This window comes from Equus przewalskii, chromosome 23 (genome assembly GCF_037783145.1).
Source record: "Equus przewalskii isolate Varuska chromosome 23, EquPr2, whole genome shotgun sequence".
Taxonomy (NCBI): Eukaryota; Metazoa; Chordata; class Mammalia; order Perissodactyla; family Equidae; genus Equus; species Equus przewalskii.
In genome coordinates this window covers 3,586,002-3,601,985 of record NC_091853.1, presented here as the reverse complement: position 1 = coordinate 3,601,985, position 15,984 = coordinate 3,586,002, and the positions used below count along the sequence as shown (strand labels likewise).

Here is a 15,984-nt window from a genome sequence, read left to right as displayed (position 1 = left end):
CCACACATAGATAACATTAGCATCTCTGAACTTGTTTGATGTATAACCAAGAAATTCTCGTTTATGTTACCTTCAATTTATCATCTAGAGAAATGCCAAGATGTACTCTATCCCTTTTTTTGACATATAGAAAATCTAGCTGTAAGCTTTCTTCTTTTGCTCTGCCCCACACGTGCACTGCTTGTGAACGGGAGACGAACTGCACGTAGCCTCCCCGTGCTCCGAGCAGCTCCAGCAGAGCACGCTGTGGAACTGTCTGCCCGGGGTTCAAACTCCTCACGCTGACTGTTAAATCAACTCCTTCCCTAAGATCACCTAGCCTCTTTATTTCAGTCGGCACAAGCAAACCAAATCCAACAATGTATCAAAAAGATAGTAATACATCAGGATCAAGTTAGGTTGATCGCAGGAAGAGAAAGAATGTTTAATCCGGTTCCACATGTAAGGAGCTTGGAAGTCGCCACTCTGAACTAACAAGTAAAAAGCTGAACAGACTGAAAAACCAGTAACTCTTCTTGGATCCACAAGAGAGAGGAGGACAGAGGGCAAACCACTGTCCTCAGAACTGGACAGACAGATGGGCACACAGGGAAGCACTGCTGATCACAGCAGAGATTGGGGACAGGAAACCTGAACTGGGTGACAAACTGCTGCAGGCTCAGTGCCGACGACCCTGAGAGTTATAACCCTCTAGGGGGAGCCAGTCATAAGGGGCGCCACAATATTCTGAGATTCACCTCCAGGAGCCAGACCAGACTGCCACAGTAAATATCAGAGAAAAAAAGCCCCTTGGGCTTTGGCAGGGAGAAAGGAAGAGGAACTATTTTGAAATATGTCAGAGCCCTCTGTTCTTAACAAGGCCTGCCCTCAGGGGAAACCAGTTAACCAGAGCCTAACCTGCTGGGGTGTTGTCAGAGCCTGACTGACCTGCAAAAGGGAAATATCCAACTCCAGCACAGCTACTCTGGCCATCCTGTCCCACCTAAGTGGGGAGAAAAGGCAAAACTGAGAAGCACTTGTGAAGTTCACAGTCCAGCAGCACAGGCTCACTAAAAGGCTAGGACTAATCCCAGGACTGTAGAGCACTTCCCCTCCCCCCAGCCCTCCCCCCACACCTCACCACCACATCACTAAAGGCCTATTTACAGCAGTTCCTTTTACCTGGATACACGGCTATGAAGAAACAATTACAAGGCATACCAAAAGGCAAAAACCACAATCTGAGGAGACGGAGCAAGCCTCAGAACCAGATATGGCAGGGATATTGGAATTATCAGACCAGGAACTTAAAACAATTATGATTAATATGCTAAGGGCTATAATGGTAAAGTAACAGCATGCAAGAATAGATGGGGAATGTAAGCACAGAGATGGAAGTCCTAAGAAAGAACCAAAAAGTTATACTAGATATAAAAAAACCACTGTTAACAAAAATGAACAAAGCCTTTGATGGGTTCATTGGTAGACTGGACTTGGCTGAGAAAAGAATCTTTGAACTGGAGAATGTATCAATATATCAAGAGAGTCCTTGAAAACCAAAGAGCAAAGAAAACAAAGACACATACACACACCACAGGAACAGAATATGCAAGGACTGTGGGTTAGCTACAAAAGATATAACCTAGGAATACCAGAAGAGAGAGAGAGAAGACTAGAAGAAATAGTTGAAACAATAACGACTGAGAATTTCTCCAAATTGATATCAGACGCCAAACCACACATACAGGAAGCTCAGAGAACATCAAGTAGGATAAATGCCAGAAAAAAACTACACCTTGGCATATCATTTTCAAAACACAGAAAATCAAAGATAAAGAAAAAATCCTGAAAGAAGCCCAAGGGGGGAAAAATATCTTACCTCTACATAAACAAATATAAGAATCAAATCCAACTTCTCAGAAACCGTAAAACGAGAAGAGAATGGAGTGAAATATTTTAAGTGTTGGAAGAAAAAAATCACCAACCTAGAATTCTGTACCCTATGAAATTATCCTTCTAAAGTGAATGAGAAATAAAGGCTTTCTCAGACAAACAAAAATTGAGGGAATTTGTTGCAAGTAGACCTGCCTTGTAAGAAATGTTAAAAGAAGTTTTTTAGAAAGAAGGAAAATAATATAGGTCAGAAACATGTATCAAAGAAGGAAAAGTATCAAAGAAGGAATAAGTGAACATACAATAACTTTTATTTTTCGTATTTATCTTAACTGATCTAGCAGATAAGTTTGTTCAAAATAATAATAGCAACAATGTACTCCATTATACAGGCTTATACATATATCTTATATATATATATGCTTATGTATGCTTATATATTACAGTGAAATGAATGACAGCAATGCTACAAGGGATGGAAAGAAGGAATTAGGATTTTGTTATTAAAGGTACTCACACTGCCTGTGAAGTGGTATAGCCTTATTGGAAGAGTGGACCTTGATTAGCTGTAAGAGTATATAGCAAACTCTTGGGCAAACACTAAAAAAATAAAAAAAGAAGTATAACATATGCTAACAAAGAGAAAATGGAATCATAAAATGCTGAATTAAAAGCACAAAAGGCAGAAAATGAGTGAAAGACAAAACAAGGAACAAAGAACAAGAGCAACAAATAGAAAACAGCAACAAATATGGTAGACATTAATCCAACTATATCAATAATCACTTTCAATATCAATAGTCTAAACACACCAATTAAAAGAGAGATTGTCAGAATGGATCAAAAAATATGACCACGTCTACAAGAAACCCACTTTAAATATAAAGACACATATAGATTAAAAGTAAATGGATGGAGGAAAATATACCATGCTAACACTGATCAAAGGAAAGCAGGAGTAACTAGAATGACGCATCACTTAATGACGGGGAACGTTCTTAGAAATCAGACGATTCTGTCACGCGAACATCATACACTGTACTTACACAAACCTAGATGGTATAGCCTATACACCTACGCTATATAGTACTAATCTTATGGGACCACTGTCATAAATGTGGCCCATCACTGACCCAAACGGCATTATGCGGGGCAAGACTATCAACCAACGGAGGCATTCTTTTCCAAACAGGAGCAAGATGTGATTCCTACTATTATTACTAACTACTACAATAAGAAAACAATGAGAATGGAAAGGAAGAAAGAAAACTCCTATTTGTAATGACATGACTGTCTACATAAAAAACTCAAAGGAATTTACATGCCAATTAATAGAAATAATGGAAGAACATTTAGGTGGATATAAGATCAATGTACAAGTCAACTGCATTTCTAAATACCAGCAACAAACAATTAAGATATATAAAATTTAAAAGGAATGCATTTACAACAGAACAAAAATGAAGGTGTCTATAAATAAGTTAAAGAAAGATGTGCAAAACCTGTTTGTAGAAAATTATGAAATGTTACTGAAAGAAATTTTAAAAAGACCTAAATAAATGTAGAGATAACAATATTGTAAGGATAATCAATCCTCCTCCAAATTTATTTATATGTTTATTACAACTATACTCATGTTCTGATGACTCAGTTGTGGAACTTAAAAAGTTGATTATAAAAAGGGTGAAGAATAGCCAAGATCCTTCTAAAGAAGGAAAAAGAGAAGGGACTTGCTTTAGGAGATATTAAAATGTATTATAAAGCTAGAGTAATTATAAGAGTATGGTACCAAGGGAGAGACAGACAAATTGTCCAATGGAACAAAACAGAGTCCAGAAATAGACCTGTGTTTATAAGGAACTTTGTAATATGACACAGGAGAGAAAAGAGGTCTATCTAAATGGGCTGGGGGAGGGTACACATATATATCAGAAACAAAAAAATCAAGTCTAGATGGATTAATAACTTAAATGTTGAAAGAGAACTTTGAAAGGAAATTTTTAATTTTTTAAATTCCAGGGCAGGTAGAGATTTCTTAAAAGAAAGTACAAAAGACTGATGAAATTCAACAAGATTAAAATTAAGAAGCGTTGCTCAAAAGACAGCTTAAAAAAAAATAAAAACCAAACCAGGAAAAATATTTGCACACTTATAAATGATAGATTAGTATCAAAATATATTAAGAACTCCTATAAATCAACATAGAAAAGAAAAACAACCCAGGAGAAAACCAGATATGGCTAAAAAACATATGTGAGATGAATAATCTCATTTTGCAAATACAGAAATGAAAATCAAGACCATGTATACTAATTAATAAGCAAAATAAAAAATGCAGCAATATCAGGTATTAGAGAAGATTCGGATCAATGGGATTCCTAGTGGCTGTACTAATTTACACTCCCACTTTGGAAAACAATTTGAGAACTGTTGTAAAATTAAACAATCCATTATGTATGTACCCAAGAAAAACTCAAGGAGGCTAAAAGCAACACTGCTAATAATAGCAAAAACTGGAAACAACCTAAATACTCATTAGCAGGAAAAAGCATAAATTATGGTATAGTCATACAAGGGATTTTAATATAGCAGTAAAACTGAGCAACAGCTATACATAACAACATGGATGAATCTTAACAACATATGTCAACTGAAAAAAAAAGCAAGCAAGTCCCAGTTCCATATCTAGTATGATATCCTTTCTTGTAAAGTTTAAAAGTGGGTAATACAAATTAAATGTTTTATGATATGTTTATATGATCATTATGTTTACATGATAACTTTTTGCTTTTTAAAGCAAGGTATGATAAACATAACATTCAGGAGAGTGGTTACCACTGGTATGGTGGGCAAGGGGAAAGAATAGGGAGGATATTGGTAGATTTAAGTTACTAGTAGTCTAGGTTCTTGGGTTGGGTGGTGGGTTCATGGGTACTTATGATATTATTAAATGAATAAAGAAAAGGAGACAAACATGAATCAACAATGATACTGTGTCACAAACCAAGAAGTATAAAAACATGATTCTTCCCCTCCTCAGATTAGCTTAGGAGCCCCTAATACTCCCACTGCCTATGCAAAGCGCTATCATTGCAATTACTGTGTTGTAATTATTTATGTGTGTCTGTGTATCCCACTAAATTGAGAGCTCATGGAGGCTGTGTTTTCATCATCCTTATATCACCAGCATCCACCACAGTGTCACGGGTTTATTGAATGAATAAAATAATAAATACAAAATTGATTCATCCAGGAATTTCAAAGTAACAACAAAAACATCTCAAGGTTTCAGCTATTATTATTCTATCTGGGAGACAGCAGTTAACAGATGGTAAAAAAAAAAAAAAAAAAAAAGGCAGAAAGAATATGAAGGACGTACAATTGACCTAAGAATATAAAACCTGGATTCCTGACTTTACATTCTCAGCCTTTCCTATTCCCTGAGTGTCTTTATATTTTATTTTTAAATTGCATAGTCTATAAAATTGTGTTTCTAAATGGTCAGCAAAATTTCTTCAGATGACTCCAAGTTTAAATGAGGAAGTTATATCAGTCAGAAATAGTCTATCAGTTCTACTTTTAAGAAATACTAAATTGGCACGTTTAGTAGAGAACTAGGATAAAATATAAGGAGAAATTCATTAAACAGCACTAAAAATATAAGATATGAACAAGGTAAATCCTTTTATAAAACACTATTATATATAGCTATAGTAGTACAAATTAATTGATATTACTGGTATTATTAAACTAGCTTGCAGGAGAACAAAGAAATTTTAGGGTAGAAAAAATAGCTTAAAGACTAGGAGAGACTTGATTTATTTAACCTGAAATTAAATGATTTAAAGGATAATTCAGTTAGCCAAAGGAGGTTAATATAAAAGGATACTCTATTAAGGATAGAGCATGAAGACAAGACTAGAATCATAGCAGGTGAATTGTGAATTAACCTGTAGAAAGAAAATTCCTCACTGTGCAAGTGTGAAACACTAAAAGAAAGTCAAAAAGTCTTCCAGACCAGGTATCTAATGGACTCTATACTCACAATCTAGAATAATCTAGAATACAAACTGGAATGATCTGGAAGAGCATCCTCCAAACTGTGGGATTTTCATAGGTATTCCACTGAACAGGTTTGTATTCAAATAAAAGTGGAAAACAATGGATTAAATAAGCTAAACAGTTTTCTTTAGTGCAAGTTTTCTCAGAGACTTTATTATGCGAATATATTTTTGAATCTCAAAAAGAGGTATATAGAGTATAGTATTCCCAAAATTGTGTGACCTCACTGCAGAGTATGAGAACACTGAGGGCAACAGTAAGCCCCATCTTCCTAATTTCATAATTAAATTCTTCCATCTTAAAATAGTCTGTGTTTATTTTACAAAACTTAAGCTTGATTTTTTTCATTCAAAGATCGAAAAATTAGGTTTTCATAAACATAGGGAATCTATTCTCAATCCCCCCCACCGCTCTGCAACCGGAGAGATTCGGCAATAATTATTACGTTTCTATGTCTCTATTTTCAGAACAGCTATATAATTTTGGTATAGGAACCAAAGGTGCTATGAGTATGTGTCAAACAAACATAATTAAGAAAAGAGAAAGATATTAAAGCCAAAGAATAGTTAAATCCTATTTATTTATGCCTCAGTGGAAATGCTCATTATAACTCTGAATACCACTGTTCTTCAGCATATCAAGTTAAAAAATCTTAAGTTCTTTTAATTTATACTATGTATACATTCTTCTCATAATGACTTAATGGTTTTTAGAAAAGAAAACCTCATTGATTTGAATCTCCAAATTTAGAATTTGTGATTATTCAGAGTTAGGCTCAAATTTACCTTTAAATTATCAATTAAAAAAATGTTTGTTGTCCAAATGAATTTATGAACAAGAGTTTAGAAAAGATGTTACTTGTTTTTAAGAAAAATAACATTTTTAAGTACTTTTAAGAGCACTTATTTATAGTAAAAGCCATGTTAGTGTTACTAAGTCATCTACTGTCACCAACAAGAAAGGTCTATAGATTGGAATCTCAGTCATTTTGACATATATCCTCACAAGTATCTGAAATAAGAGAGGTGGATGGGTTGCTAGAGAGCATCTTTCTGCTTCGGCTCCTTTTCGGGGTATGAGGGGAGGGAGAAATTGGGCTCTTTGCCTCACAACGTGTCAGCAAACAAAGTAAAGGGTAGCAGGCCTGAGGCTGCTGTCTTTTGAAGGGTCTGCTTCCAAAGCCAGCCCCTGGCTGGGGTCCAAGAGCTTGACTTTTGGAACGTTCCCCACATTGTTCTGCCTCCCTGGGACAGTAAGCCCTGATGGACCTGCTTGCCTAGATGGTCTATACAAACAATGTGATTTATGGGGAATACCTACTTTCCCTCTGAGTCTGGAGTTTAGGTAGTTGTGGTTGGCTGCAGAGTGCATACATGACCAGCCCCTAATAAACACACTGGATTTTGAGTCTTAAGTAGGCTTCTCTGGGCAGAAACACTACACAGGTGTTACCGCATTTTATTGCTGGAGCAAGGAGCATATTGTACAGCCATCCCAGGAGGGAGAACGTTGGAAGCGTATGCCTGGATTCTTCCAGACTTTGTCTAATGTGTCTTTTTCCCTTGCCAAAATAAACTATAACCATGATTACAAGTGACTCTGAGTTCTACAAGTCTTTTCTAAAAAGTCATCAAATGTGTGGAGAGGTCATAGGACCCCTGAAACTGTAATTCGTAGCTTTTCATTTATTTCATTTATTTCAAGTTTTAGGAAGCAGAGGAAGAAAACAATAAGCCAGATCATCTAAGGAAATATGAATAAAAATTTAGTTATCTACAGTTTTAGGTAAAAAGGTGTCTTCTTTGCCAACTTTTATTTATGTATGCAAGCATGTATTTTGCTGTCCTTAAGGATGCTTGCCTCTTTTTTGGGAAAGATATACATACACATATGCAAGAAAGTATTACAGGTAGCATAACAGATGTATATAAGGGCACACAGAAGAAATGTTCAGTCCTGCCCGAGATTATGAAATGTATGGGCCAGGAAAAGATTCAAGAAGCAGCAGTTTAGATGAATGTTGAAAGATGAGGTGGTCAAAATGATGGTGACAGGAGGTCATTTCAGTTGCAGGGCACAGAGGAAGTAAAGACATGGAGGCATGAAGTGTATTCAGAGACACTCCAAATACAGCTGATGTAGAGAGTATGAGCAATCCTTGGCAGCAGCCATAACAGAAAACACCCTAGATAACACGCAAAGAAGCTGGGGTTTTTCTCTCTCACAGGCAACGAAGAACCACTGAAAACGGATCTGATGATGGTGGACACAGACTGGAAGGAGTTGGAGGACTATTTAAATAGGAGACTGGGTGAGAGGTGATGAGGTAATAGCAGTTGAGTGAAGAGTAAGGGGTGATTATCATTTTGTTTATTATTCAAAGAAACAGATAATATGGCACCTATCACTCAGAATCTCAGCAGATTATAGAAAGACACATTCACAAAACACTACAGGACAGTCCCTAATGAAGACTGGCCAAATGAGCACTAGAGATAACAATGTGTGATAATTTCATTTTTCTAATTTTATTTATTCTAAGCAGAAGTTTACATTCCGTAAATATCCCCAATGGCTAAAATGGAAAGCAGATTAAATGTGTCTGGTGTCAGGAAAAAACTGCCTTATAATCAGAAATTTCCCCAGACAATCTCTATGTAAGAAAGAAAAAACTGAGGTAGAGAAGAATGAGTCTAATCTCACCCACTCTAAGGGAAGGTAAGTGTCTGTTTTATCATTTCTTCTTAGATTTATAATAATCTCCATTTCAATGTTTTAGATTTTCTATAACTCAGTGAAAGCAACATGGTACTTTTTAGCTGCGACCTTCACTGTAAAAGCAGAAACTGTGAGCACTTGAGATAAGCAAGCTATAAATCAGAAAATCAAAAAAGCTCTGAAACGAATCCCATTTTACTGTCATTTAATTAGAAAGTGATAAATAACAACAGACTAATTTGCAAAAAGTTACCTCAAATATACCTTAATGTTAAAAGACTGGAAACACCAGCACAAAAGCAAAAACAACTGTGAGACTTTTACACGGGAATCCTCGTGAGAATGGGCCTTGACCAAGGATTTCTATACATCTACACTATTTTTTGGCTTATTTCATTATTTCTGTGCTCCCCATGGGGAACTCCACCAATTTTACATTTCTCATTGTTGCTATATGTTACGTTTTATATTCTACTTTGTTTTAGAAACTAATGGTAAATAACAGACGTGCCACTAGAATTAGGTACAAAGTTGACTTTGTCAGTAGACCAGGTTTTGGGTAGATGAACAATGGGGATTGAGTTTCACTTTAAAGTTATATTTAAAAATGTACCCCATTGTTAATTTTCAAATTACAGAAGTGTTTAAGAGTTAAGAGTTCTTTAAAAAATCAGAATCTTAAACCTATGCACAGGATGAGACTCAAGTCCATTTTTAGTCATGGATCTCAAGGAAAAGGAGTATACTTGCATTATAACAAAAAGGGGCTAACTGTTATCCTAATCAAGTTTAAAAAAAAATCAGGTGCATTCTTCAACAAAATATTCAAAGCAAGTAACCAATATTTAAAGTACATCATTTCAGATTACAATTACCTTATCATATGACACACTTGAAGTGAACATCAGTTATATCTGCACACAGGAAATTTCTTTTCATTCTATTCCCATGCAGTGCATGCAGCTAAACATAGTTTGTGAAAAGCAACCTGCTTTACAATGCTTAGCACTTAGAGTTCAGTTAAGTTCAAAGTATTAACTGTTAATAGGAAAGGTGGTTAGCTGTGGAAAAAGAGGACCTGGCAAATTCATCATAAAGAAAAGTAAAATAATGGAACATACTGAATTACCTCATTATTCTATCACCTATTGTTGTTCCTCTGATATTAAATCTAGTGAAGGGAACACAATAACTAAAGTCACTCACAAAGACTTCAAAGAACCAAATATTTAAAGCATTAAGGTCACCACTTTTATCATCAATCATCTAAATCTAAAAAACCTTTTGTTTCCTTTGTGATTTAGGGTATTAAGTGAGAATATGTCATTCAACTAAACGTGTATAAGAAAATTAAGGAAACAAACACTCATCGAAGATAGATTAGAAGGAAGATACTGCACTTAATCCCTTCAATCTTTTAAATAGATTAGATTCTAACCCTGTTACAGAGCTAGGGGAAGGCAGTGACTCATGCTGTCAATACCAGCTACTGGAACACCTACATTAAGCTCCTCACGATTGAGTTGCTCTTTGGGAAATAAAAAGTTAAGCCTGGAACTGACTCATTTGTTCTCACCATAAGACTACATAACAAGCAAGCAAAGAATAAGAGAGCTGTTAACTCTCTAGGAGTTCAGTTCTTTCTCTATGATTACTTTTTTTCTCTGCAGTTTTCTTTAATAAAGAATAAACTTGAATTATTAGAAATACTGAAAGAGTGATCATAATGATGACTAAAAAGATGGTGGCAAATTTATAGTATGCAAAGAATTCTGGCTTTAAAAATGAAGGCCATGTTCCAGAGGCCAGAGTAGGCAACTGGAACCAAATTTCTATGCAAACAAGAAATACTTTAAAAAGGGATTAACAGGCAATATGGGACTAATATCTTGAAGCTTTACAGAAAAGATCTTTAGAGTATATTAATTGAGTCTATAACTAAAAACTATTCAAGACTATGTGAGGACTTCTTCAGGAAGCTTACTTAGATGCTTGTCTTTCTTCAGAGAGCAAAAAACCCTCTTGGGTTTGGCAAGAGGAAGAACTACCAGCCAGGCCATCACACCATTTATTATAAGATGGATTTGGCACCGCGAAAACAGTTTATATGAAGACCATCTAAATAAAAAACCTGACCACTTGCCAGTCACTCCAAGGGCACATGTTTATGTTTCTACATCCAGTATATAAAATCACTAAGGGATACACTTTTATTTATTGCTTTTTAAATACCATGATTAGAAAGTAAATGTTTGATTATTTCTTTCTTTCTTCAATTTAGTTTCCATTTAATGTTCTAGGTTCTTGCCCTAGACAAAGTTAAAGGGGACCAAATATGTAGTGATTCATAGATTTGATTGTTTTAACTTTGGCTACCTGCCAGCAGAGGCATTTTACCATAGACTATAGCTTGGTTTCTCCCTATCAGACTGATTTACTACAGAGCAGGGATCAGCCAACTATGGCTCTTAGGCCCAATCTGCCAGATGCCTATTTGGTTACATTTTAAATGGTTATATAAGTACCTACATAATAGCCTCCATTTGCCTCTTGGCCAGCAAAGTCTAAAATATTTACTATCTGGCTTTTTAGGAAAAAGTCTGCTGACCTCTGCTATAAAGAGTCCCAGTTATATTTATACTGAGACCAGCTATAGTTAACGAGAAGAGCATTCCATTTTAAAATATCTATGTTAGTTGTTAAGGACTTTATTTTCTAAGACATTTCCTTCTCATGCGTGATCTCAGCCCTAAAGTGAAAACCTGGGTCATGTTTACTTAACCAAATTGTAAGAATGTAAATCTTTAAAAAGAAGTCATTACTTTGCATTACAAAGAACTGTTTTGATATTTTTATTACATGGGTGTCAAAAACGACTTAGCTAGAAACTCCTTAGGTTTCATTTAAAAATTCAATTTGGGGCAAGAAAAATTATAAGATCAACTATGTAACTTTACGTACGAATTAAAGTACAGATCTAAGTATATACTTTTACCATTTTTCATTTGGGGGCCACTTCTCTGTCCTAACCAAACTAATCTTGACTAGACGTCTCAAATGGCAGGAAGGAGGGACCTCTAAGACATGCATCCTTTGAGTTGGGCACTTCATCCGAGTGTGAGATGTATCCTTAGACTCTAACAACCAATGGTATGATTGTTACAATAGACCTTTGGAATCCTTTGGAAAGAGAAATTCTCAAAAATCTTATGCCTACTTACATGCTGGTAAATGATTCTTCTCATGTCCTTAAGAAACAAAATTTCTTAAACTTTCTCTCTTTAGAATAAAAGTCAACATATCTATTCCTCCAAATTTAGAAGTAAGATAAATGGGCAGCAGCCTCAATGATGAAAAGCTCTTAGAAAGGTGCAGAAATACTAAAAGTATACTTTATATAGGTAGTTCAAGATTTAATCAAGATAGTGCTAAGGAAGTCAGGAACTATTAAAATAGAAGTCAGAAGGAACATTTTTCACCACTTACAAATTTCTGGTAAATAACTAGAAAAGAATAATGTAAATTTCAAAGAAAAGTGGATGTGCCTGTGAAACAGCCACTACAATAGCATCACCTCAGTATGTCTATTTTTGTATATAAATGGCTTGTATACTGTCCTCTCCTCTTCAATAAATTACTAAGCTTCTTGAAGGGGAAGAATTTTATTCTTCTTCTGTTACTCTTCACTAAGTCTACTACTATGTCCCATAGAATAAAACAGAATAACATATGGGAAACAGAGGCTAAATACCTACACTGAGTAGACAGAATATCAAATAATATTTATTAAAAAAAAAAAAGCAGGGAAGCAAATGTCAACCCAGAGGTGGTTTCAAATCTGGTTCGAAGCATGAGACTATGAATTCAAGAGAACACACAGGAAGTGGGGTCAGTTCCAGGCTGCTGTCCGGTCATCTCTCCTCCGAAACATCGTGCGTCTAGTTCAGCACCTGGGTCTCTCGGGTCAAGGCTATCAGGCGCCAACTGTGTGGCAGATCAAAGGGAGAACCCTTAAAACATATAAATCATCTCCGTATTATGAAAATGATAAAGCTCAACAGAAAGATATTACAGTTTCTGGTAGTATCCCCAAACTAAGGATAATACACTGCAAAAAATTCTGGATTCTCTCAGACCCATTCTTTCTCCAAATTCACTTTTCTCCTTCATGTTATATTACTGCGTTTTAAAAAAAAATTCTCCTAGGTCTAAAATATACAAAACCTCTGCTTAGCACCTCAGTTTCCTCAGCTGTAAAGCAGGCTTGGTATAAAAGTGTTATAATTAGTCTGGATAGAAAATGCTAAATAATTCTGATTTTTTGCAACTGTCTAATAATACATAATTTCTTATCTAAAGAAACAAACCTTGAAAGTGATATGGTGCATTTTACTAGAAAGTGGATACTTAAATTTTATTTTCAGTTATGACCTTAGTATCATTTTTAGATACCTAAGTACAGAAAAAAACAAGGGCATATGTTCACTTATATAAATAGAAGGCCGTAAATGTACAAGCTTAAAATAATTGCAGAATCTACCTCTCCATCCCGGGTTTGAGAAACCATCAATGTGATTTTCAAATTGTGCTACGCTTGCTAACTTCACCTGCATACATCAACTGGTAATGATATTCTAAGGGACTCCCTCTGGGTATAGAAAGAAATGGAACTAAGTTTTACTTGTCTAAAATATATATTAAGAATGCTGAAGACTAATGTGTGGCAGGTAAAGAGAAGATGTTTGACTAATCTCTAAGTACAAATATAGGGAGAGATTACTTCTTTTACATTTAAAAACAGTGCCATTGGAAAGTAAATACGTTGACTAAATATGACTAAAGGAAGATATACATCCTTTCATAGTTAAGGAAAGGCAGTTTCACTGAACTGCAAGCTACACCGTTCAGCATTTTTACTGGTCCTCTGTCCATCTTTATCACCAGAGCCATTCTTATTGTAATTGCTTTTTAAGTCTAAGAAGCCACACAGAATATCTTGGTTGTCTAATATAGCTATCACTTATTTAGTAATTTCAATGCACAAAAGGTCCTGTGATTGACTGATAGATTTTTTAAAAATTCTTACAATTCTAGATAATTATAACCTCGTTTTATAGATATGGAAACTGAACCTTAATGAGACAGTAAGTAATTTGAATGAGGAAATCTAGCTGGTAAGTGGTAAAACCAGGATGCAAACCCAAGTTATTATGCTTTTGATCATCAGACAATACTGACATTCCTTAATGGTAAATTAATCTATTCATGATATTTTTCACTTGACAGAAATGTCAGAATAGTTTATAAATAGTAGTATATTAAGCACAGAAATATGTGAAATAGTTCTTCACTCCTGTGTAAGCTAGGATTTTAAAGATAAAATTTGATTCTCTGCAAGAGGACAGAACTTACAACGAGATATGATGGCACTAATTGTAGAAATAGTTTTCAAAAAGTATGGAATGCAATATACTTTAAAATATTTATTTTATCTACTAAAAAATAAAATATATCCTTATGATCACATAAAATGAAAAACGGGAAAATATATGAACATGCTGGCAATTCAATTTTATTGTAGTTACAATATTTGTTATTTGGTGTAATTTTGCATTTTCTAAATTGAGTTGCTAAGTTTAACAGAAATCAAAGAAAAACATGTTCTCACAAAAACAGAACTATCATCACACTACCTTAATGCAGAGACCATTAGAAAAGCAGAAAAACAGAACATTAAAAAAAACAAAAAACTGATAGAGGCCAGGATGTCTGCAGAGCAATCTGATGGCTAAATATAACTCTGACTTCATTAATAATCTGTTGGTCATTCCCAACAGTCCTTTCTCTTACTCTGTAAATTGAGGAGCAAGCCTCAGTGCTGGAGATACAGAGCAATGAGACCTTTTATTTCCCTCTGAATGCAGTTTGTTCAAAGAATGTAATATGTGAAACTATTTACAGTTTAAAACATTCTGTGAGTTTATACGACTGAGACCCCCTTAGAGGAAGCAACTGTCAAAAATGGAGAGACTCTTTTATGTGATTTCAAACAAAGCCTTGTAAATTGTATTTTTCATAGTTCATGTTAATTAAAAATTTACCAACCTATCACCAGGTCCTGCTCGATACCTTGCACCTGGGATCAGGACTGGGTCATCATCACTGTCATCTGTGTCCTGGAGAGCAGAGTCCCTGGCTGATGTTTCCTCATGAGCCAAAGGCCCGATGGCTTCTGTTTGTGACTGAGGCTCGGGATTGGTGGTATGCTGATTGGCAGCACTCTCAGTGCTAGTTTGATCTGAAGTTCCTGGTTCCTTGCCTTTCTCAGACAAAGTGGATTCTTCTGGAACCCCACAAGGGCTATCAAGATGAAAGTCATTCCTTTCTCCTGAGCTGGAATCCAATGGCTCAGATGTGAATTTGTCTGATTGTGCTGTCAGAAAATAAAGTAGTAACAGTTGGTCATGTCTGCAACATTCATTATTTAATCTAATTTCAAAGCTGACACAGACATTTTCTAATATAGTCTAATTCCCCTATACAGAGAGGAAAATTCCAGAATACATCTATTTGGAAGTGGTCTTTAAAAACTGTGGGGAGACTAACATAGATTAACGCTTATTTTCCCATATGAAGCAAATTATTTAAAGAACACAAGACAACTCACCTATGTCTACACGGTCCTGAACTATGTTTTCTGCAGATGTACCTTCCTGGTGTGTTGTCACATCCTCTGATGATTCCTCAGGAGCTTCTGGGAAATAAACCAAATTACGATTCAATCCAAATTTTTCTAGAAAAATAAACACCAACTTAATACGTCAGCTTTCCTATGCCTGAGTAGTTCTTAAGCCTTTTTTGGGTCATAGAAATTTTTAACACTCAGATAAAACCTCCACCCAGTGTAATGCAAATATGCATGTACAGACAAAACTGTACAAATGCTATCAGGAAGGGCCGTGCAGTTCTGCCCACTGACTCTGCCCAAAGCCCAGGGACCTTCATGAACTCCATGTGAAAAACCTCTGCATTAGATATTTTGATCTTGCTTTTTCTAAACTTCACAAAATCTAAACTTAAAACTGAGTATTTTTCTGCCCCTTCATCATGCATGTGGTATAATCTGCACCATCACGAACAAACAGGAAAGCTGACTCTACCAGAAATTCTGTTTGTCCATTGAAAATATTTATTTGTGAGATTTAACTCCAAGACCCATGAAGGATCAGGTTTTTTTGCTCCTAACTGGACAGTTGCTTACCAGACAGTTCGTCTTACACATATTTCTTATTTATATTTATTCTGTTATATTGAGGTATCTATTCACTGAAT

At 35.4% G+C, this 15,984-nt stretch overlaps 1 protein-coding gene across 28 annotated transcripts in view; it reads right to left on the bottom strand.

Annotated features, from left to right (window-relative positions):
- The window catches only part of DCAF6 (DDB1 and CUL4 associated factor 6), a 146,837-nt gene that overhangs the window by 17,891 nt on the left and 112,962 nt on the right, over nt 1-15,984 (bottom strand). For 16 of the 28 annotated variants that reach the window (XR_011532195.1, XR_011532194.1, XM_070591523.1 and 13 more), the window contains 2 exons: nt 15,320-15,406; nt 14,758-15,085 (listed from right to left, as the gene is read on the bottom strand). Coding sequence is in view for 26 of the 28 variants with exons in the window: in XM_070591523.1 (XP_070447624.1) it covers nt 14,758-15,085; nt 15,320-15,406 (415 nt within the window). In the remaining 2 variants the exon portion in view is untranslated. Of the gene's footprint in view, nt 1-9,781; nt 9,824-14,757; nt 15,086-15,319; nt 15,407-15,984 lie in introns of all 28 variants that reach the window. The other 12 variants (XM_070591512.1, XM_070591515.1, XM_070591521.1 and 9 more) reach the window with 1 other exon arrangement.